The 22,872-nt window shown below is 44.2% G+C and overlaps 1 protein-coding gene across 2 annotated transcripts in view; it reads left to right on the forward strand.

Annotated features, from left to right (window-relative positions):
• The window catches only part of GPD1L (glycerol-3-phosphate dehydrogenase 1 like), a 62,336-nt gene that overhangs the window by 27,292 nt on the left and 12,172 nt on the right, over nucleotides 1–22,872 (forward strand). For both annotated transcript variants that reach the window (XM_031009540.3, XM_055383350.2), the window contains 3 exons: nucleotides 5,134–5,274; nucleotides 6,774–6,912; nucleotides 13,178–13,290. In XM_031009540.3, coding sequence (XP_030865400.1) covers nucleotides 5,134–5,274; nucleotides 6,774–6,912; nucleotides 13,178–13,290 — 393 coding nt within the window. The remainder of the gene's footprint in view (nucleotides 1–5,133; nucleotides 5,275–6,773; nucleotides 6,913–13,177; nucleotides 13,291–22,872) is intronic.

Below are 22,872 nucleotides of genomic sequence, written 5' to 3' on the forward strand. Positions count from 1 at the left end.
TATAAAATACTACTTTAATTCTATAAATACAATTTTAGACATTTCTGTAGGCTCGAAAAGACCTTGGAAGGAATGTACCAAAATATTGATAGTGATTATTTCTGGTGCAGGGAGAAGCTGTTCTTATTTTCCTACTTAGAGATTTTTTCTTCAGATTTGATCCAGTGAGCCTATTTATAGTCATGAATGAATGGAGAAAGCATTTTAGTCCTAATTGGTTTTAAAGACCATAAAATAGCATCTTTGGAGGGTGAGGAGATCAGTCTGTGATGATGAAAGGGAGGTCTTTTTCTTGCCCACTCTGATGGCTGCAGATAAGATGTTGCTAACAGGTAAAAGCTCATTGAGCACACACTGTGGACAGTGATGGTGGATCCAGGAAGTACAAAAGAACCTTCAGACTTGTCCACACAGACTTCACCAGCTTTGTTTCCAATGGTTTTTATTTATTATTAGGTTTTTATTAACTTAGACTAAGAGCACTGGGCTCCTGAAAGTCTGGGCATTAAGCAAACCAGCCCTGATGCCTTCGTTCTGGGTTGTTTGTCCTACTTGCCATTGAAAGGCAAGACCTGTTGTTCTGAGTTGTGCTTCCCGGCATATTTCAGAATCTGGAATGATGGACACCTTCAGAGTTTTGGCAGGAGGCTCACAAAATCAGTCACCATTTCCAAAGCAGCTCCTGATTATTTTCAGAGCAGAAAATCGGGTAGGGGCTTAGCAAAAGGTTTTATTCTGAAAGATGAGATTCACATGATCTCATTAGCTGATAAGAACTTGTTCTGATACTGTGTAAGAGGAATAATGTTCTGTGAATGGACCATGCACACCATAAAAATACAGCTCGCATTGTACACATTGCTTCTGTGGGTTAAACCCTAAGTATTCCACCAAGGAGAATAAGCCCCAACCACATTGTCCTAGAGACCATCACATTCCCTACCACCTGCAGGTTCCTCTTTGATTTATTAAGAAGGAAATGTAAGAGACAGAAGAAATCCTGGCCAGCTAGCAGCTTCCTTGAGAATGGTTTGTTTGTTTGTTTGTGACAGGGCCTCACTCTGTCCCCAAGGCTGGAGTACAGTGGTGCAATCACAACTCTTTGCAGCCTCGACCTCCTGGGCTCAAGTGATCCTCCCACCTCAACTTCCCAAGTAGCTGGGACCACAGGCACTCGCCACCACACCTGGTTAATTTTTTTTATTTTTTGTAAAGATGAAGTCGCACTGTGTTGCTTAGGCTGGTCTTGAGCTCCTGGGCTCAAGCAGTCCTCCCACCTCAGCCTCCCAAAAGTGTTGGGATTATGGCATGAGCCACTGAGCCTGGCTGGGGATGTATTTTAGCAAGAGACATGGGAATAGGCCGATTCCTTAAAAGTTAAGGATTTGCAGGACACGGGTAGATTTTTCTGATGAATACGCTTTCATTTGTTAAGGTCTTTGTAGTTTCAAAACACTGTCACTCGTATTACTTAATTGGAAAGTGTTCTGTGAGGTAGCCAGATCGGAAAGGTAATTTTTGTCTCTATTTTACATATGGAGTGACTGAGGTCGATGAAGCTGAGTAGCTTGCCAGAGGTCACACAGCTGGTCAGTTGCAGATATGCAACCCAGACCTTCAAACCTATATTTTTTCTCTTTGGTTCTGGTGTTTTTTCCACTTCACCATGTTGAAAATGCCCCAAAGGGGGAAAGGGAGGAGTGTGTATGTGTTAGAGGTGGATGGGGAAGAGGAGAAACAGTAGGTCCAGAGGAATAGGTTTTAATTAAAAGTCAGGCGGCCAGGCTCCATATGAACGAGGGAGTAGGGTGCATAAATGTCCATCTGAGCAAGGCCGGTGTTGAAGGGGAAGGAATGATCGGAGTTCTTGTGAAGGCCGTGGGAAGATGGGTGGGACACAGGCAAACACATGAGAACAAAACAATGAGCTTTGCCAATAAACGACACACAGGCCAATTGTGGGTTGGCATCGAGAGGGTTGTTTTTTTGTTTGTTTTGTTTTGTTTTTTTGAGACAGAGTCTTGCTCTGTCGCCCAGGCTGGAGTGCAGTGGCACGATCTTGGCTCACTGCAACCTCCCCATCCCAGGTTCAAGTGATTCTCATGCCTCAGCCTCCTAAGTAGCTGGGATTACAGGTGTGCACCACCACACCTGGCTAATTTTTATATTTTTAGTAGAGATGGGGTTTCACCATGTTGGCCAGGCTGGTTTCAAACTCTTGGCCTCAAGTGATCCACCCACCTCAGCCTCCCCAAGTGCTGGGATTATTACAGACATGAGCATAGCACCCAGCCTGCATCAGGAGATTAATGCAATAGAATCAGAAAATGCTTTGTTGGAGGGGGTGGAGTCTCCAGGTGGGAGAGGAATAATGTAGCAGGTGGATTTTTTGTAATAAATCTTCGCCACTTGTGTACTACCTAGCCTAGATTACCAATCTGGAGAAGCCTTTTCAAAGAGGAAAATAGGCAAATAGGCCTTCCCTGCCTTTGGGTCTGCCACTAACGATGGAGAAGTGCTGAGCTTTGGGTTTTGATCTGCTCTATGGGGAGTGACTCTAGGTTGTCATTCAAATCAGCTTAAAGCTAAATGTTTTGGCTCTTGTAACTAAAGATCCAGGCAGGGCTGGCTTCAGGTGTAGCCTGAACCAGCAGGTTACATGATATTAACAGGGCCCTGTTTTTCCCTCTGTTCCCCTGCTTTGCCATCCACAAAGTTGGTTTCATCCACATGGTAGCCCCGTGGCGTAGGTTCTCCCCTCACATTTGTAAACATGGTTGCAGTAGTTCCAGACTTCACAGCAGCATCCCACACTGTTCAAGGAAAGACATTGTTCAGGCTACTCCTGAAGAATAAGGAAGCATCTGTTTCCCAGAAGACATCTACTGGTTTCTTGTTGGCTCTGATTGTTTCATGTGCCAATTAGCTTGAACAAGTTAAGAACCACCCCTGAAATGGGGTAGGGGCCAATTCCACCCAAATGGCATGGATAAAATGGGGAAGATGTAGCTTTTGAAAGGAAGTTTAAGGAAACTTCTTCTAGGAAGAAGGGGAATGGAGGCTAGGCAATAAATTATGGAAGTCCTCCACACCTCCTGAAGGGATAAGGGAATTAAACTTCAGATACATTTTCTTTGGGGAATCCTTTGTGTGAGGGAGTAACTCTTAGCACAGGTATTAGTCAAGGTAATAGGCTAAGATACTGCAAAAGACATAATAATGTGACAAAGAACAAGAGACTTGTCTTCCTCTCACATAGAAATACTCCAGTGGTTTGCTTTACACTATTATTCTTGGTCCCATGTTTTTTGTTTTGTTTTTTCCCCCTGTACCATCTCCTAAGCCTTGTAACCCTCAGTGTGATCAAGGCTAAGTTACCAAGGTTTTCAGCTCACAGAAGGGGGGAAGAGAAAGTGTAGAGGAGGCAACCCACTGTCTTGAGGGCTCTGGGCTGTCAGTGGAAACCACTTCTCCCTCTCACATCCAACAATGAGAACTTGGTCCATGGCCATGTGTAGCTGCAAGGACTGCTGGGAAACACAGTCCCTGGCTAGATGACTAGCGACCAGCTTACAGGTCTGTGATTATAGAGAAAGGGGAGAAGGAATTTTGGCTGGGAGTTGGCAATCTCCATCACAACCCCCAAACTAGGTTTCCTCAGAGGCTGGCCCATTCCGAATGATGTTCCTGTGACAGACACGATTTCCTCAGAGAAGAATCTTCATCCAAGGCCTTTCATTTTGGGAACCAGGAATGCTTAATGGGGACTAAGTCAGTTATAGTTAGGTTTAAATATATATGACAGAAAACCTAAAATAACAGTGGTCTAAGCAAGGTAAATGTTTGTGCATTTTTCTCTAATGTAAAGACATTTGTGGTTGGTGTAGCATCATGGTGGCAGAGACTTGTTTGATTCCACTGTTCTGCCATCTCGGCATGTGCTGTCCTCCTTCTGCTCTAAGATGACTGTCTGAATTTCCGCCATGCCTTCACATTCCTACTGGCAAAAGGAAGGAGAAGGACCTTCCAGGACATTTTCTAGAAGTCACAGGCAGCACTTCCATTGATGCTCCCTTGATCAGAACTCAGTCACATGGTACACCTAGCTGCAAGGAGCACGGGGAAACATAGCCTTCTTTGCTGGCATTCAGGAGCCCAGCTTGAAACTAGGGGTTCTAATGCTGAGGAATAAGGAAGAACAGATACTAGGCGCAGCAAGAAGCCTTTGCCACAGACCATGTACCCTGCAGTCCGCACTGCATGCCTTCACTTCTGCCGTGTTAAACTAATCTTCACCCTTAAGGAAAGAAATCGTCCTAATAGCTGACATGTGTTGAGTGTATATCAAGTCCCAGGCAGTTTTCTATATCATTTAGTCCTCACAGTGGCACTCTCAAAGGAAAGTTTAGTGTGGGATCATTTACAGAGGGGCCATGGGGTCGAGGGAATCAACAGGGGTTGGTGAAGTGCTCGGAGATTAGCAACAGCAGGAAGCCATTACCACCCCTGAAAGGGTCAGGGAAAGAACATGTCACCAGCCTGAAGAGGGCTTAGAGACATGGCCTTAGAAAGGGGCTGCCTGGCAGCAGGGACAGCTGTGGAATGAAGCCAAGCCAGAAACACTGTGAGGCTAGGCAGAAGTGGCCCGAGGAGGCTGATAAATACCCTTGACCTGTCTCTCCTCCCATCCTTTGATCTCCTGACAGTGCCTCCCATTGGCTGAAGCCCACTGGAAGCCAGAGAACAAGGGAGCCTGGGGAAATAGTTTAGAGAAAGCAGCCTCCTGAGAACAGAATGGGGCAGAGAAGAGCGGAAAATGGATGGGGGGCTGGTGAGGTGGGAGAGCAACAGAGAGCAACCCACATAGTGTTATTAGTGGTGCCTTTTGCAGATAAGGCAGTTGAGGGGTGGAGAGGATAACTCACCTGCCCAGCTGGTGACAGAGGCAAACCCTCTGCTTCAGACCCCCATAAGGAATAAGGAAGGCAAAGCAAACACACTTGCCTTCCTTGTCTATCTGTGCAATGCTCTGCACATAGTAGGCATCTGATAAATGGTCAGTGAGTGAAACCATGTGGACAGGCAAGGTTTGATATAAGAGGAGAAACGGTCTTCTCTGCCTTTTGGTTGCAGGTTGCCATGTCAAATCTCAGCGAGGCTGTGCAGGATGCAGACCTGCTGGTGTTTGTCATTCCCCACCAGTTCATTCACAGAATCTGTGATGAGATCACTGGGAGAGTGCCCAAGAAAGCGCTGGGAATCACTCTCATCAAGGTAACTCGAGTGCATGCTGCCCAGGGCTAGACATTGGTTATCAGGAAATTTCATTTCCTCACACTTTCATCTGCTTGAGATTTGGAGCTGAAGGGGAAGTTGTGGCGGTTTTTTGTTTGTGCTCTTAAAGATGCCCAAAAGTCATAAAAAATATAAGACTAGTTTAGCTCAGATTGAGAGTGGGCTGCTTTCCATTGCAGCAGACTAGCAACAGCAGTGATGTGAAGAGCTGTGCCACCCCTTCCAGTCCACTCTGGGGGCTCAGCCTGCCATCTGGAAAGCACCAGCAGTTTGAATTAGCTGGGAAATTAATAACCATTAGTGCCCATTCTTGGATATATACCCTAAAGCATGTCTTTTTAACCAGAACTCCATGAACCACCTCTGAAGGTCCACAGGTTGATACAGGAAGTTCATGCATTTAAATGTGGTAGAAAAAAATCCTTGCATTCTAACTCATTTTAACCTCTAAGTGAAATGAGCATTCTCTTCATTTATGAGTGCAGCTCACAGCCAAAGTTTCAGTAATAGCAGTATTAGCAGGACCTGAGACCTTGTCAATAGGAGTCGCAGGGCTTTCATTTCAGTTTACACCTTTTTCTGATATCTCAAGGTATCATTTATACTCATCACTACTTGGAAATTGTGGTAATTGTTAGACCTGCCATGACATCTTTTTCTAATTGCATTAATAAAACAGTGCATATATTACTTTATCATAAATTTGTTTTTTAAACAAATTTCAACATAATTGGATTCCTGGGTTATTTTAGGTGTTTTGTTTTATACATATGAAATTCTGAGAATGATTCCATAAACTTCACCAGACTACCAGGGGTAAGGCCCATGTCGTTGGAAAGATTAAGAACTCCCAAGAGAGGCTGTGCCAGAGCATTTACAGATGAATGTTCATGAAGGCAAACCAGAGCAACCCAAATGTCATCAGCAAGAGAGTAGACAAATGAAATGTGAACTATTCATTTTGGAATACTGTGCAGTAAGTGAACAGAAACGAACCAGAAGTTTGATGCAGCCACATGAGTGAATCTCTAAAACAGTATTGTAGTTCAAGACAGCACATCACAGGTGAATGGCACAACTCTCTTTATAGACTTGAAACCCCAGGGATAATGACGTATAACATTGTCTAGGGACCATCCGATGTGGTAAAATAGTCAAGAAAAGCAAAGGAGCAATGCATACAGCATTCAGGACAGTGGTTCACCCTGGGGAGCAGGGGTAGAAGGAGGATGAACTTGAGAGGAGACACACAGGGGACTTCAGTGGTGTCAGTCACGTTCTATTTCTTAACACGAGTGATGAGTACATGTTTATTTTCTTCATTTGATTCTTCTTTAAGCTGTACATAGGCAGTATAGATGCTTTTACTCTTGTAAGTAGGAGACATTTTTCAAGTTGTGTAGCCATGGGACATCTACTATCCCATGCCTCTTTGATTTGGTGGTTTGTTTTCTCCTAACTTCTTGGCATCCTTGTAGGGCATAGACGAGGGCCCCGAGGGGCTGAAACTCATTTCTGACATCATCCGTGAGAAGATGGGTATTGACATCAGCGTGCTGATGGGAGCCAACATTGCCAATGAGGTGGCTGCAGAGAAGTTCTGTGAGACCACCATCGGTAAGCACTGCCTGGGAGGGACCCCAGGAGTCTGGACATTTGATGTTTGAACATGTACATATTCCATTTCTGATATTTTCTGTAATAGACTCTTCCCTGTCCCTCTTAACATTCCTTAGTTGGGCATTCAGTGGGGCGAGGGTTTTACTTAGGGAGGCTGTTTTGTGGAACTGAAGTGTTTCAACAACCTCCAGAATGAATATAAATGAATATGGCCAAGAAGAGCATTCTGACTTGCTGTGATCCAATAATGAATTATTGAGGTTAAACACAAAAGTGCAAGGTTGCTTGTACCAAGAAACAGGTGGCTACATCCATGGTAGGGGTCCCCTGGCCTCAGAAGGCCAAATTTTCTTTTCTTACAGATGCTAGTATCTGGATCCTCATTGATTCCAGTGAGATCTAAAAATTGGTTGAATGACCCCCATTTTCAGGTGAATGATAAGACTCAGAGAATAAATTACCTGCCCCAAGATCACACACTAATGTAGAAGCCAGGAACAAATTTGAGTCTTCTGTTTCCTGAACTAGTAAGCCTTTTCTACTCTTACACATTATACATTAGATACATTATTCTCACATTGACGTTATGAAAATTTTCATTTCTTTTAAAAGGGGCTTTGAGAATTCTCAAGTGTCCGTGTACTATATTAAAGGATGCTTTGTTGGAAGAGTAATATTATTGTATTTTCAGATGCTTTGCAAAAGTTTATCTACCACTGCAGAACTTACTTTCACCCTTATCAAACCTGCAAGCAATATGAATCATTTCCCCTTGGCAGCTTTGTAAAAGGAAGCTCTGAGAGATGTCAGGCTCTCTTGCGTGAGATGAATGCACAGGAAAATGTAGCTCCAGATTCTTATACCTGCCTATACGTAGAACTTTTTAGGGTTTTTTTGGAATTTTCTACCTTAATTTTTATTTTTAATTATGGAGGTATTTTACATGATTATTATGGAAGATAGAGATAATCAAAAGAAAGCCATTTTAAGTTTTTGATAATTTTGTTATATATCCTTTTTTTCTATTTGTATGAACTATTATGTTTGTAGTGAATCATATACTGTTTAATAATTGCTTTATTCGCTGAATATGTAACAAAAACCTTTCAGAGTCTGTTAACATACTGTACATCCTCATAACTGCATAGCATTCCATCAGCAATTCCATATATTTGGATACAAAACTTTTTTTTGAAAAATAATATTTGTTGGAGAGGAGAAGTACCACAGATAATACAAAGAAGAAAAGAATAGCCTATGATACCACCTGCCCAGGTTGTCATTTACAAAAGTGATACAGACACAGGTTTAAAAAAAAATTCAAGCACCATGAGAAGGTGGAAAAGTAGAACTAAGATTGTAATTTCCCACCCATTTCCCTCTTCCCAGAGGGAATCACTGTTAGCAGTTTCTTTTTTGTTTTTTATAATTTCAACTTTTATTTTAGATTCAGGGGGTACCTGTGCAGGTTTGTTACATGGGTGTATTGCATGATGCTGAGGTCTGGGTTATGACTGATCCTGTCACCCAAGTAGTGAGCATAGTACCCAACAGGTAGTTTTTCAATCCTTCCCTCCTTTCTCTCCTCTCTAGTAGTCCCCAGTATCTGTTGTTGCTATCTTTATGTTCATGAGTACCCAATGTTTAGCTCTCACTTGTAAATGAGAACATGCAGTATTTGGTTTTCTGTTCCTATGTTAACTCACTTAGGATAATGGCTTCCAGCTGCATCGATGCTGCAAAGGACATGATTTCCTTTTTTTTTTTTGAGATGGAGTCTCACCCTGTCGCCAGGCTTGAGCACAGTGGTGCTATCTTGGCTCACTGCAACCTCCGACTCCCTGGTTCAAGCGATTCTCCTGCCTCAGCCTCCCAAGTAGCTGGAATTACAGGCATGCGCCACCACGCCCAGCTAATTTTTGTATTTTTAGTAGAGACAGGGTTTCACCATGTTGGCCAGGATGGTCTTGATCTCCTGACCTCATGATCCACCTGCCTCAACCTCCCAAAGTGCTGGGATTACAGATGTGAGCCACCGCGCCCGGCTGATTTCATTCTTTTTTAATGGCTTTTACTATTAGCAGTTTCTAAATATTCTTCTGGAAAAAATTTATTTATATTTGTATGCTAGTATATACATATATGAATATGTCTTATTCTTTTACAGTAAATTCTTTTATCTGCAGTTTTAATATAGCCTGTGAAATTGTTATGTAATTACTTATATTTTCCCAAAAAGATTAACTAGTTTGTTCCAACTCAATCCTATTTGCCAATAATCCTTTCCCAGTTCATTCTGGAAGACTAAATCTTAATCTGCAATCCCAATCCCTGATCCAATCCTGGCTAGGACTCTAGCCCTGTTTGTTGTAGGAAAGTTTCTAGTTGGGTACATTAGGCTTTTTTGGTTTTAAAAAACAGATAAAAGCACACAAGTTGCATTTCTTTCCCTCTGGCACTTCTTTACCCGGTGCTTCTATGCCTTCTCTGTGGGGTGGACTGTGATAAGCACTGATGACCTGAATTAAATTAAGTAAAGCATTTCTGGGTGGAGTAGCTCTCATGAGGCTAAAGCCGAGGATCTTCTGAGGCCAAGAGTTTGAAATCACCCTGGGAAATGTAGCTGGGAGTTTCCAAAAAAGAAAAAAAAAATTTTTTTAATTAGCTTGGTATGGTAGTACATACCTGTAGTCCCAGCTACTCAGGAGACTGCTGTGGGAGGATCACCTTGAGGCTAGGAGATTGAGCGAGGCTGTAGTCACTGCAGTGGGTATGATCACGCCATTGCACTCCAGCCTGGGTGACAGCAATACCCTGTCTCTTTAAAAAAAAAAAAAATTAAGTAAAACATTGAAAGTAAGATAGAATATGAAAGTGATGTTTAAAGATTGTTTTATATAACCTGAATTAATTAATTTTTAGAAGTAGAGTCTTGTTTGAATTCCTGGCCTCATGGGATCCTCCTGCCTCAGCCTGCTGATGTACCGGGATTACAGGTGCGAGCCACTGTGCCCAGCCTATAACCTGAATTTAATCATGAGAAAATATCAGACAAGCCCAAAGTAAGAGATATGTTATAAAACAACAGGCCAATGGTATCTTTGACTCTTCAAAAAAGTCAGTGTCATGAAAGACAATGAAAGGCTAAAGGAGTGTCCCGGAATAAAGAGGACTAAAGATATATTACCGAGCCAGGCGTGGTGACTCTCACCTATTATCTTAGCACTTTGGGAGGCCAAGGTGGGAGATCACTTGGGCCTAGGAGTTTGAGACCAGCCTGGGCAACATAATGAGATTCCATCTCTACAAAAAATACAAAAATTAGCCAGGTGTGGTGGTGCACACCTGTAATCCCAGCACTTTGGGAGGCTGAGGCGGGCGGATCACCTGAAGTCAGGAGTTTGAGACCAGCCTTGTCAACATGACAAGCGAAACCTCATCTTTACTAAAAATACAAAAATTAGCCAGGTGTGGTGGTGCACGCCTATGGTCCCAGGTACTCAAGAGCCTGAGATGAGAGGATTGCTTCAGCGTGGGAGGTGGAGGCTGCAGTGAGCAGTGATCGCACCATGGCACTCCAGCCTGGGTGACAGAGCAAGACCTTGTCTCTAAAAATAAAAAAGGAGACATGAGCACTAAGTGCAGTGTGGGGTCCTGGATTAGGCAGGGAGGGTTGCTGTGGAAGACAATGCAGAGGTGATTGGTGAGATTTGAATGTGGATTATATGTTAGATAATAATATATATAAACATTACATTTTCTGTATTTGATCATTGCAGTGTGGTTATCCAGACATCCTTTGTTGATGCATAGGGACTATTTTAAATTGCGGTAGGTTCAGGAATCGTGGCCCACTTGAGTTTTCTGTGGAGGGAAAAGATAGGGCAGCTTCAGGCCTCAAATCCTGTCATGGTGAACTACAGTGCCCTCTTGTGGTGAGGTCTCCTTTCGTTCTTGGGGCATACCACAGACTGAGGCTTTTAATCCAGTCATTCCACAAATATTTTTCAAACCCTCTTATGTATCAGGCATGGTGCCAAATGTCTAGAATACATAAGCTCCTTATGGAACTTGTAAGCACACAAACACATATGGAATCACAAACTAAAATAAGGGTTTTGAAGGAGTTTTATTACATAGGTTAATTGCCTCTAAAACTTGGTGTGACAGAGAAAGGGGATTTTCCTGTCTTTGGTTTACATTGAGTTTTGGGCAGCCTTCCCACATGGCTGTCCGGCATTATCTGTTCTGTACAGATGCCCTGAGTCCCTGCTTGCCATATCACTGTTTATTACTGGGGTTTGTTGTTGTTGTTGTTGTTTTTGAGATGGAGTCTCACGCTGTTGCCCAGGCTGGAGTGCAGTGGCGTGATCTCGGCTCACTGCAACCTCCGCCCCCTGGGCTCAAATGATTCTAATGCCTCAGCCTCCTGAGTAGCTAGGAACACACACACACACACAGACACACACACACACACACACACACACACACACACACACACCCCACCACGCCAGGCTAATTTTTGAATTTTTTGTAGAGATGGGATTTCGCCGTGCTGACCAGGCTGGTCTCGAACTCCTGACCTCAAGTAATCCACTTACCTGAGCCTCCCAAAGTGCTGGGATTACAGGCATGAGCCACCGCACTGGCTTATGACTGGTATTATATTAATAATAAAATTCGCGGGCCGGGTGCGGTGGCTCATGCCTTTAATCCCAGCACTTGGGAAGGCCAAGGCAGGTGGATTGCTGGAGGTCAGGAGTTCGAGACCAGCCTGGCCAACATGGCGAAACCCCATCTTTACTAAAAATACAAAACTTAGCCGAGTATGATGGCGCATGCCTGTAGTTGCAGCTACTCAGGAGGCTGAGGCGGGAGAATCGCTTGAGCTTGGGAGGTGGAGGTTGCAGTGAGCTGAGATAGTGCCACTGCACTCTAGCCTGGGCAACACAGCAACTCTGTCTCATAAATAAATAAATACAGTTACTACCTATTATCCATGATTTAAGGTAATAAATTTTAAAAGGTACCTTTGAGAAAATATGAGATTGCTGTAAATCAAGCCCACCTCTTGGATGGGCATTGCGTTATTTGCAGCCGCAAAGGAACCCATAGACCCTACCTTGTATCTATGGCAAGCCAAGAGTGTGCCTTCCCCTGCCCATTCCTCAGTTTGTTCACCAGCAACCCAGGTTTCCAGCTGCAGATGGCTGGATTAAAGTGACTTGAGGGAGGGGCTGGTCTGCAATGTTCGGGAGCATGCTTCATGCTGGAGGCACTGAGCAGTGGGAGGAGACACGATGAGGCTGTAATATGATGTAGGGGCCAGGGGCTGGTTTACCCAACCCAGATGATGCAACAGTATTGCACAGAGTCACCTAGACAGCCTGGTGGACTGTTTAAAAAGGAAGAGAACGGTTTGCACAAACTGACATAGTTCTAACATTTGGAAAAGGGGAACTCAGCTAAATGAAAGAACAGTAATGCTACAGAGTAGACTGTGTTTCTAAGTATTGGGTGTAGATATTGTGTTTTATTATGAAACTTTTCAGAAAAGTAGAGTAGTGTCACGAACCTCACATGCCCGTCACCCATCTTTAGAAATGATTAACTCCTGGCCAGTCTCATTTCATCCACTCCCCACCCTCTCTCAACCCTCAGATGGCCTGGATTATTTTGACATTGTGTCACTTCTTGGTGTAGTTTTACTTGTTGACAATCATGCTTTTTTCTTTTTTTTTTTTTGAGACAGAGTCTCGCTCTGTTGCCCAGGATGGAGTGCAGTGGTGTGATCTCAGCTTACTACAGCCTCCACCTCCTGGGTTCAAGCGATGCTCCTGCCTCAACCTCCTGAGTAGCTGGGACCACAGGTACGTGCCACCACGCCCAGCTAATTTTTTGTATTTTTAGTAGAGATGGGGTTTCACCATGTTAGCCAGGATGGCTTCAATCTCTTGGCCTCGTGATCTGCCCGCCTCAGCCTCCCAAAGTGCTGGGATTACAGGTGTGAGTCATCGTGTCTGGCCAAGAAAAACTTTAGATTCACATTCGGTCAGTTAAAAATGTATGTCAAATTGTAAATGATCACCTCTATTGGAAACGGGATCTTTTTACTTTATTTCTGCTCCTATGTGTTTTCTAAATATCCTATCATGAACATGTTACTTTTATAGTAAGTAGAAAGTTATTTTGAAGTGTATTAGGTGTGAAAATTAAGATTAGAGGCTGTTATTAATATCCTTGTTGTCTAACCTTTCAACAGGCAGCAAAGTAATGGAGAACGGCCTTCTCTTCAAAGAACTTCTGCAGACTCCAAATTTTCGAATTACCGTGGTTGATGATGCAGACACTGTTGAACTCTGTGGTGCGCTTAAGGTAAAGTCAGCCTCAGGGGAGGAGTTCATCAAGCAAGGCAAATGTTAGCATCATTGAGTCTAATCCTCAAGAATGGGCTCTGTGTTCTGTGCACCCACATCAGCGAAGAATAGTGAATTGAGAGTCTTGTTTATAACTTCCTGTTTTGCTGCAGCCTTTCCCGGGTGGTTCAGTTCCTCTCTTACTCGTGGCTTGCTTTAACTTGTAAATATGGGGGAATTGTGATGTTTTGGTCTTTGGGAAGTTGGCAGCATTGATATTTGGAAAGCATGGGAGTTCCTTGATGACAGGGTTTCACCCAGGAGCAAATGGTTCTATTCATTCATGTTTTTCTCCCACACTTCATCCTGAGCAGGAAAAGGATCTTGTTTCCTCTGAATTATGCTACTCTACTAGTTTGGCTGGTTGTTCTTATTAAGGGAAAAAATAATCTGCTGCTGGTAGAGGTTTTTCTAAGAATAGTTTTGTCTTTGCCCTCGAGAGAGATGTGATTAAAGAAACGCACTCCATTGGCCAGTGGCTTGCTGGATTTTTGTAAGTGGAACTGTACAGTATGCACTCTTTTGTGTCCAGCTTCTTTGATTGGAGGTGTATTTTTGTTTGTTTTAATGTAAATTTTAAGAGGTACTTCATACAGAAAAGTACAAAAATCATAAGTATGTAGTTTATGTTATCTTTTTTTCCCCTCTTTTGAGGTAGAGGGAGGTCTCCACACCTGGGCTCCTGACTTGTTGGCTGCTGGCTTTTAAAGCCTTAGGCACTGTCCCTCTCTCTGCCGTGACTTGGGGGAACAGCCAACAGGGAACAGCAGCAGCTACCTGCTCCTTCCCCCTCACTATCCAAGTTGCCTTCATTTCACTATCATCTACAAAAAAGAGTGGGGGGAATAGGGGAAATAAAAAGTTATCAATGTGAATGCCCCTTTTGAGCCACTTCTGAGTCATCTCTTTTGCAGCAAAAAGCCACCCTTCAGAAATTTGAGCATCTAGGGAAGAGGTTAGGCAATCCAGCAGTCATCTGTCTTTATTGGATGGGAGTTGCAAAGGTGGAAAGAATGCCCGTCTATGCTTTCTCATAAATTGTATATCTTTTTTCTAATCAGAAGTTAAAACCACTCTCTAGAATTAACATTGTGTATATATGTGTGGTCATGATATACAATGAGCATTTAAAAAAATTAAAGCCAATTAAAGGCCTGGGCTCCTAGGGAGCACACATGCATATTTCTAAGCGCCTGTGTGGGGCATTCTTTGCATTAGCATTACATTACATGCAGGCCCAGTTATACATGTAAGACGCTGACTTTGGCTGCTTTGTTTATTTTTGTTGGTTGAGATTTTTATGTGTTTTTAATAGTCCTTCATTAAACTAATTACCACTCAACAGCAGGGGCATCGTGAATGCCTAATTGCTCAGTGCTGGCCTGAGCTGCTCCAAAGCTGTTTTCAAGTGACTGGATGTTTTTGGTGGTCATGGAGAAGCTGCGAAACCCTGCCCAGAACAAAGAGTGCTGGGTGAGAAGAAGGAGTCTAGATTGAGGTGAGGGCTTTGGAAAAGCTTCTGCTAACGGGAACCCATGCTGGTCTTGTGTCTGAACTTAGAATGGCTTTCATTTTTGCTGGCAGGAAGACTAAGTGGATGTGCCAGCTACCTTGATGGAAAGGGATTCATGGGGGATGCAGGGAGGTGGGGGTTGAAGGCCCTTAATCATCCTCCCTGCAACTTCCCACACAATCTTTTAAAATGAGATCAGTTACCATCATTCCTGGGGGTTTGCATCAGAGCTAAAATTTTTGAAAACTGAGAAACAGGCACTTGTAGCAATTATTAACTCCAACCATTGTCTTGTACAGATAAGGAAATCGAGATCCAAAGAGCAAATGACTTTAGGGTAGCAAACACTGGCACACTCGGAGCGTGAACACGGGTTTTAAGACTCTCAGCCCAGTTTCTTTGGTTACTGTGTACCACTTGACTTTTCTGGTTAGTAATCAGGCAGCATGAATGAAACGAAGCCCTCTCTCATCAGAGCCTGCCAGAGCAAGGACACATGGCCGTATGTTGCTTTCATCACATAAATAACAGTGATGGGTTTTTCCCCCCGACTATAACATAGTCATATTCCTTGTTTTCACACAACAGAAAGGTGTAAAGAAGGAAGTAAAAATCAAATCACTGACAATCCTACATCCTGAAATAACCTCAGTTAATGTTTGTTGTATACCCTTCCAATGTTTTTAGTGTGTACATATGTGTATGGGTCCTTTTTAAAACAAAAACTAGATATTAGTGTTCAAGTAGTTTGATTTTGTGTGTGTGTGTTTTGTTTGTTTTTGAGACAAGGTCTCGCTGTGCTGCCCAGACTGAGTGCAGTGGCACAATCGTGGCTCATTGCAACCTCAGCCTCCCAAGCTCAAGCTATCCTCCCACCTCTGCCTCCTGAGTAGCTGGGACTACAGGCACAACCTGCCATGCCCGACTAATTTTGTTTATTTTTTGTAGAGATGGGGCCTCGCTGTGTTGTTCAGGCTGGTCTTGAACTTGTGAACTCAAGCAGTCTTCCCACCTCGGACTCCCAAAGTGCTGGGATTACAGGCATGACCCACCACATCCAGCCATTGATGTGTTTTACTTTTTTACGTTAACAATCTTTAGTAATATTCTCCATACTAGCCAATTTACAAAATGTACATTATCTTTTTGTACTCAAAAATGCGGAACATTTGACTTACTAGGAAAAATGTGAAAACAACTCTCTACAAGGATGAAATAGAAAATTCGAAGGATTTATGCATAATCATTTTGTACCAGTGCCTCTTACTACCTTCGGAATGTCCTTCATGAACTCTTAGCTGTATTCATCTCTTAGTAAGGATATATTCTTTTTTAAAAATCAACTTTATGTGTAATTCATGTAATTAGGCCAGGCATGGTGGCTCACACCTGTAATCCCAGCACTTGTGGAGGCCAAGGCAGGTGGATCACGTGAGTATGGGAGTCTTAGACCAGTCTGGCCAATAGGGCGAAACCCCATCTCTACTAAAAAATACAAAAATTAGCTGGGCGTGGTGGTGTGTGCCTGTAATCCCAGCTACTCGGGAGGCTGAGGCACGAGAATCACTTGAATCTGGGAGGCAGAGGCTGCAGTGAGCCAAGATCGTGCCACTGCACTCCAGCCTGGGCAACAGAGTGAGACTCCGTCTCCAAAAAAAAAAAAATGTAATTCATGTAATCAAACTGCATCTATTTAGAGTTTATAATACCATGGGTTTTGAGAGTTGTGTACATGCACTTGTGAAAACCACTACCAAAGTACACAACATTTCCATTATCCCCAAACAACTCCACATGTCCCTTTGAGGTTCCTCATCACCCCAGCCTCCAGTTGGGCAGTCAACTGATCTGCTTTTATATGCCATCGTTTGCATTTTCTAGGATTTTTATAAGTGGAACTGTACAGTATGCACTCTTTTGTGTCTGGCTTCTTTGATTGGAGGTGTATTTTTTGTTTGTTTTAATATAAATTTTAAGAGGTACTTCATATAGAAAAGTACAAAAATCATAAGTATATTGTTTAATCTATGTTATCTTTTTTTCCCCTCTGAGAGAGGTCTTGTGTTCCTTGGCTCAAGCTGTTTTCCTGCCTCAGCCTCCCAAGTGGCTGGGATTATAGGTATGCACCACAGCGCCTGATTTATGTTATTGTTTTCTGTGTTTTTAAATAGTCTAGTGGTCTTTTTTTTCTTAACAACTTTTTTTTTTTTGAGACAGAGTCTTGCCCAGGCTGGAGTGCAGTGGTGTGATCTCAGCTTACTGCAACCTCTGCCTTCCAGGTTCAAGGAATTCTCATGCCTCAGCCTCCCAAGTAGCTGGGATTACAGGTGCATTCCACCACACCCAGTTAATTTTTGTATTTTTAGTAGAGATAGGGTTTTGCCATGTTGGCCAGGCTGTAGCTGGCCAACAGATGTATTACATCTGTAATGTACGTTTTGTAATTGGCTACTATGGAGAATATTACTAAAGATCGTTAATGTTAAAAAAGTGAAACTCATCAATGGCTGGACATGGTGGGTCATCCTTGTAATCCCAGCACTTTGGGAGGCCGAGGTGGGAAGACTGCTTGAGTCCACGAGTTCAAGACCAGCCTGGACAACACAGTGAGACCCCCCCAATCTCTATAAAAAATAAACAAAATTAGTCAGATGTGGTGGCATGTGCCTGTAGTCCCAGCTACTCGAACTCCTGGCCTCAAGTGATCCGCCCGCCTCAGCTTCCCAAAGTGCTGGGGTTACATGCGTGAGCCATCACACCCAGCCTATTTTTCACACCTATTATGCTTGAATTCATAGAGAATAAGTCCCAGCAGCTCAGGCTCCTTCCCGCTGGTTTCCACAAAGTGCACTTCTCTGGGTGGAGCAGGCTGGAACTTCAGTCTAATCCAGGTACCTTTCTCTTTGGCTTCCTTCTTTTTCTGATCATTTTTCTTCCTGTGTTTCAGGAAGCTATCTCAGCTCTTAGCTTAATATGCTCCATATACCCATTAATTATTGGCAGGAATCTTGCCCTTAACTTGTTTACCACAATGCCAGCAGCATGCTGGGTAACATTGTAGACTCTTCCAGTTTAGCCATGGTGACACTTGTGGGGCATTCCTTTTTGAACAGTGACCATTCCCCTGATGTCTACAATATCATCTTTTTTTAAAAAAAGGTTTTTTAGCTTATGTATTTATTTTTTATTTTTTTTGAGACAGGGTCTCACTCTGTTGCCCAGGCTGGAGTGCAGTGGCGCAATCTCAGCTTAGTGCAACCTCTGCCTCCTGGGCTCAAGTGATCCTCCCGCCTCAGCCTTCTGAGTAACTGGGACTATAGATGCTCGCCACCATGCCTGGCTAATTTTTGTATTTTTTGTGGAGACAGAGTTTCACCATGTTGCCCAGTCTGATCTCAAACTCCTGGACTCAAGTGATCCATCAGCCTTGGCCTCCCAAAGTGCTAGGATTATAGACCTGAGCCACCACACCCTGCCAATATCACCTTTCTGATAGATTCACATATATGTGGCCAAAGGAGCAACTTCATGCTTTCTAAAAGGCCTGGAGAACATATGTCAGGTACTTCTCTCCTCTTTCCCTTTTGTATTCATCATTTTGGTAAATTACTGGAAGATGGCGATTCTGGCCAGAAGGCTATCATTTTTAATAGATTCTTTATCAGGATTGAGTTTCATTAACAGAGACCCAAAATAATACAGGTTGAGTATCTCTTATCCAAAATACTTGTGACCAGAAGTGTTTTGGATTTTGGATTTTTTCTTTTTTGGAATATTTGCATTATACTTACCAGTTCATCATCCCTATTTGGAAATACAAAATGCTCCAATGACTATTTCCTTTGAGCATGATGTTGTGCTCCAGAAGTCTCAGATTTTGGAGCATTTTGAATTTTGGATTTTCAGATTAGGAATGCTCAAACTGTACTGGCTGAACAAGGTAGACGTTTCTTTCTTTCTCATGTAAAATCCAGAATGTATATGACAATTCTATTCTATAGAATTCGCAGGGATCCAGGCTTCTTCCAGCTCACTTGGTGCCTTAGCCCATTTTGTGCTGCTATAACAGAACACTTGAGACTGGGTGATCTATAATGAACAGAAATGTGTTGGCTCATACAGTTCTGGAGGCTGGGAAATCCAGTATCGGGCACCAGCAGTTCTGGTGTCTCATGAGGGCACGGTCTGTTCCAAGTGGCACCTTGAATGCTGCCGGAGGGGAGGAGCGCTGACCCTCATGCAACAGAGGAATGGAAGAGGCAAACAGAGAGCCACTCCCGGAGTCTTTTTTCTAAGGAAAAGCCTCAATCCATTCATGAAGGCAGAACACGCATGACCAAAACACTTCCTGTAAGGCCCCACCTCCCAACACTGCCACAGTGGCCACCGAATTTCAACATGGGTTTTGGAGAGGACAAACACTGAATGGCATAGGGTAGCATAGGGTGTGGCCCTTGTCTTCATGGTCTATGAAAGTGACCAGAGCATCAATGTCACATCTACCTTCCAAGCAGCGAGGTTAAAAAAAGAAGAAAGAAAGAAAAAAAAAAAGACAAAGAGCACGTGGCAGCTATCTTTCAAGGAAGGTTCTGGAAAATCAACTTTGTCACTTGGCTTCATCTCAGTGGGTACACTAGGTGTGACCATAACTAGCTACAAGGCAGGCTGGAAAATCATTTTGGGGATCTTTTTTCTGGATAGCCATACACTTGCATTAAAATAAGAGACTCTATTATTGTAGAAGGAAAGAATAGATTGGGGATAAAGCAGCAGCCCGTGGTACAGGCTGGTGGCGTTCTTTTGTGGGGCTGTTCTGCAGTTCTAATTGCTGGGCATGTAGGTTTGCTCCAGGGCTTTGGCTGTGGTAAACCATGCCGGGATGCCCAGCTTTGGGTCTCATCTGTAGTCAGGGCCACTGCTCGCCCAAAAGCACCTTTATGTGAGTGAGAGCAAGGCCTACATAATCTGACATGCTAGCCACTAGGCATATGTACTATTTACATTTACATTCAAATTAATTAAAATTCTTAAAAACTAAAAATTCCATTTCGGAGTCACAGTAACTACATTTTAAAGACTCAGTGGCTGGCTAATGGCTACTGTATTCGATAGAGCAAATATAAAACATTTCTATCATTGCAGAAACTTCTATTGGACAACGCTCTTCCAGCTAAGGCAGCTTCATATTGGTGCGACCGACTAGGTGGGCCAAGTGTGGGCCTGCCTCAGCCTTCCTTGACATCTCAGCCAGGCTGCCTTAGACAGGGGCCAGCAGCAAACAATATGTGGCACCTTGCCTTTAGTAATCCCAAACCCTGCAGACAGTCTTCTCTTAGCAGCTAGCCTCAGGAGAAGTCGGATGGATTGTTGGACTGAGAGAAAACAGTGAGTACTGACTTGGGTTTCAGAGAGGCAGTTCTTGCTGGGTGGTGAGAATGTTTATGTAACCTGCAGGTAGCATGGGCTGGTTCTCCTGTTCTTTATTCTTATTGTGGGAAGGTGGAAGTGGGAGAGGAATTGAGCCCCATCCAACCCACCCCTATTCAGAACTGGAAAGAGTACACTCAAGAGTGGATGATTGCCTCTGAGTATTCCGTCACTCAGGAGATGGGGAAGGGCTACACACGTCTGTTTTCTGAAAATTATGGTATTTTTAGCTCCAAAAGAGTTTAAAGCAGATTTAAATGCACAGTGGATAATGATAACTTTCACATCTGAGCGATCTCGGAGGACATCTGCTCAGATGCTGTTCAAACGTGCTCTGACTGGCTCAGTATGTTTATTTTTCTTTTGACAGTGATAAGTGGTGGAGGGAGAGAATGAAGATTTCAAGATCTGTCATAAGGCGACTAAACTGGGTTGCAGCCCAGGGTCCTCTTAGAAGAGAGGAGTTTACCCTGCACTAGGTCTCCTGATCTCCCCTGGTGGGAAGGTTAAATGTCTAGTAAAAGCTTCTAGTAGAAGCTTTGGGGTGGTCTAGACTCCCATGCCCTGCAGTGAAGGGGCCACAGAGGAGCTGTGAGGGAGCACCCAGGCACCCTCATCTGGCTTTTCTGAGTACAGCAACATAGAAGCACTGCTTTGGAGCTCAGGGCCTGTCCATACAGTCCTGCTTGGATGGTTCTGGTTGCAGAGAGCTCCTGCTAATTCTTTCCTGTTGGGTGAGGTCAGCTCTTCCTGTTAGAAAGTTCTCATCTGGACTCTGCGGTGGCCTCTCTGTGCCTTTCACTCACTGGCCCTAGAGCAGCACGGTGTGGCGTGATCTTCTCGGGCAAGGTCCTTACTCTGTGTGCTTCAGTTTCCTATCATGTTCCCATGATAACAGGACCTGCCCTGTGACAATGTTGTGAGGTTTAAATGAGGTAATAATACATGAAGCTCTTAGAACAGTTCAATAAGGTTTGCTGTTGCTATTTTTTATTACCTTTTCTTCCCCTAAGCTACTTTTTTTTTTGAGACAGGCTCACTCTGTCACCCAGGCTGGAGTGCAGTGGCATGATCTCGGCTCACTGCAACCTCCGCCTCCCCCGCTCAAGTGATCCTTCCACCTCAGCCTCCCAAGTAGGTGGGACGAAAGGTGCGTGCCACCATGCCCAGCTAATTTTTTGTATTTTTAGTAGAAACAGGGTTTCACTATGTTGCCCAGGCTGGTCTCAAACTCCTGAGCTCAAGCAATCCACCCACCCCAGCCTCCCAAAGTGCTAGGATTATGCCCAACCTAAGCTACCGTTTTTACCTCCCAAGCCTTGGTGTAGGCCAGGGAGGCACTCTCCTTTGACAACCAATTGCAAAGGGTCAGGCAGGTCTTTTTGACCGAGGTTGGAGGAAGGGCAGATTTCCCACACTGGAGCAGCAAGGCACAGGGGACAGAGCGGGCTGCAAAGCCAGGCACCAGGGGCGCATCCAGACTCCGTCTTTTACCAGTGAGGTGTTCTCAGTGGGCCGCTAAACCTCTCTGAGCCTCAGTTGTGCCAGTTGGGAAATAGGAGGATAGGTACATACTTCAGAGTCATGGGAATGATGATGAGGCAGTGTGTAACTAGCCTGGGCTGGCTGAAGGCACGTAATAAATAAGTGCCTCCCCTCCTCTGTTGACAGGAGCCCCTTGTTGAACAGAAGTCCATGTTCTCTCCCATTCAGCCCATAGACATTTCCTGGGGTTGGTTTTTCATATAACAGTTTCAGAATGGTTCATGTTGTGATGGAGGGGGAAATAGGGACACAGTCCAGGGGGCATCAGAGAGCAATTTCAGGAATCTGACCAGTTGGCCAACAGCCTAAGCCTCGCCACATTGCATGGCAACTTCAATAAAACCACTTGGCCAGCTCACCCAAGGGCTGGCCTCCGGGCTTTGGCAGTCAGACCCGCTGCATGTCCCCAGGTGTCAATCTGTTGCCCCAGTACTGGTTGCAGCCCCAGTGCAGGCTACAATTGCACCAGCTTTCCTGAAAGAGTGTCAATACTAGAAGGGCCTTGAAAAATCTTGTCCAAGCCATGAATTTTACATCTGAGGTGAAGATGGCCTGAGAGGTGGAGTGGTTGGCCTAGGTCACACTGTGACAATGTAGAGGCTGTCTGGATGTCACTGCCGTGTACCGCTTCCATCTCCTTGTAGCCTCCTTAGTCTGGCTGCTATGCTGGGAAGGGCGTCCAGACCTAGGTGGGCCCAGCCCCAGGTGTTCTTATGGTCCCTGCTCTTAGCCTCTGCATAGCACTCATCCTAGAAGGTCTGGCTGTCCCATCCTGACTCGGCAGCTCACCCCTTCTAGAAGCAGAGCTGCAGAACTGGATCGCACCCAACCCCCCAGAATCTCTCCAGGCTCCTTTCACACGGCTTCTGCCTTGCCTCTTCCATGATGCTGCCTGTTGCTGAGAGTGTGTAAGCCAAGAATTACCCCCTTCCATTGTCCCTGCACGTGGAAGTTTGAAGTGATTGCTGTCTGAGAACTGATGAAACCTATAGTTCCCATAGCCTGTGTGGTAGGAAGAGGCTGAGAAGCTTTCGCAGGTTCAGGCAAGTTGGTACC

Source organism: Gorilla gorilla, chromosome 2, assembly GCF_029281585.2.
Source record: "Gorilla gorilla gorilla isolate KB3781 chromosome 2, NHGRI_mGorGor1-v2.1_pri, whole genome shotgun sequence".
Lineage (NCBI taxonomy): Eukaryota > Metazoa > Chordata > Mammalia > Primates > Hominidae > Gorilla > Gorilla gorilla.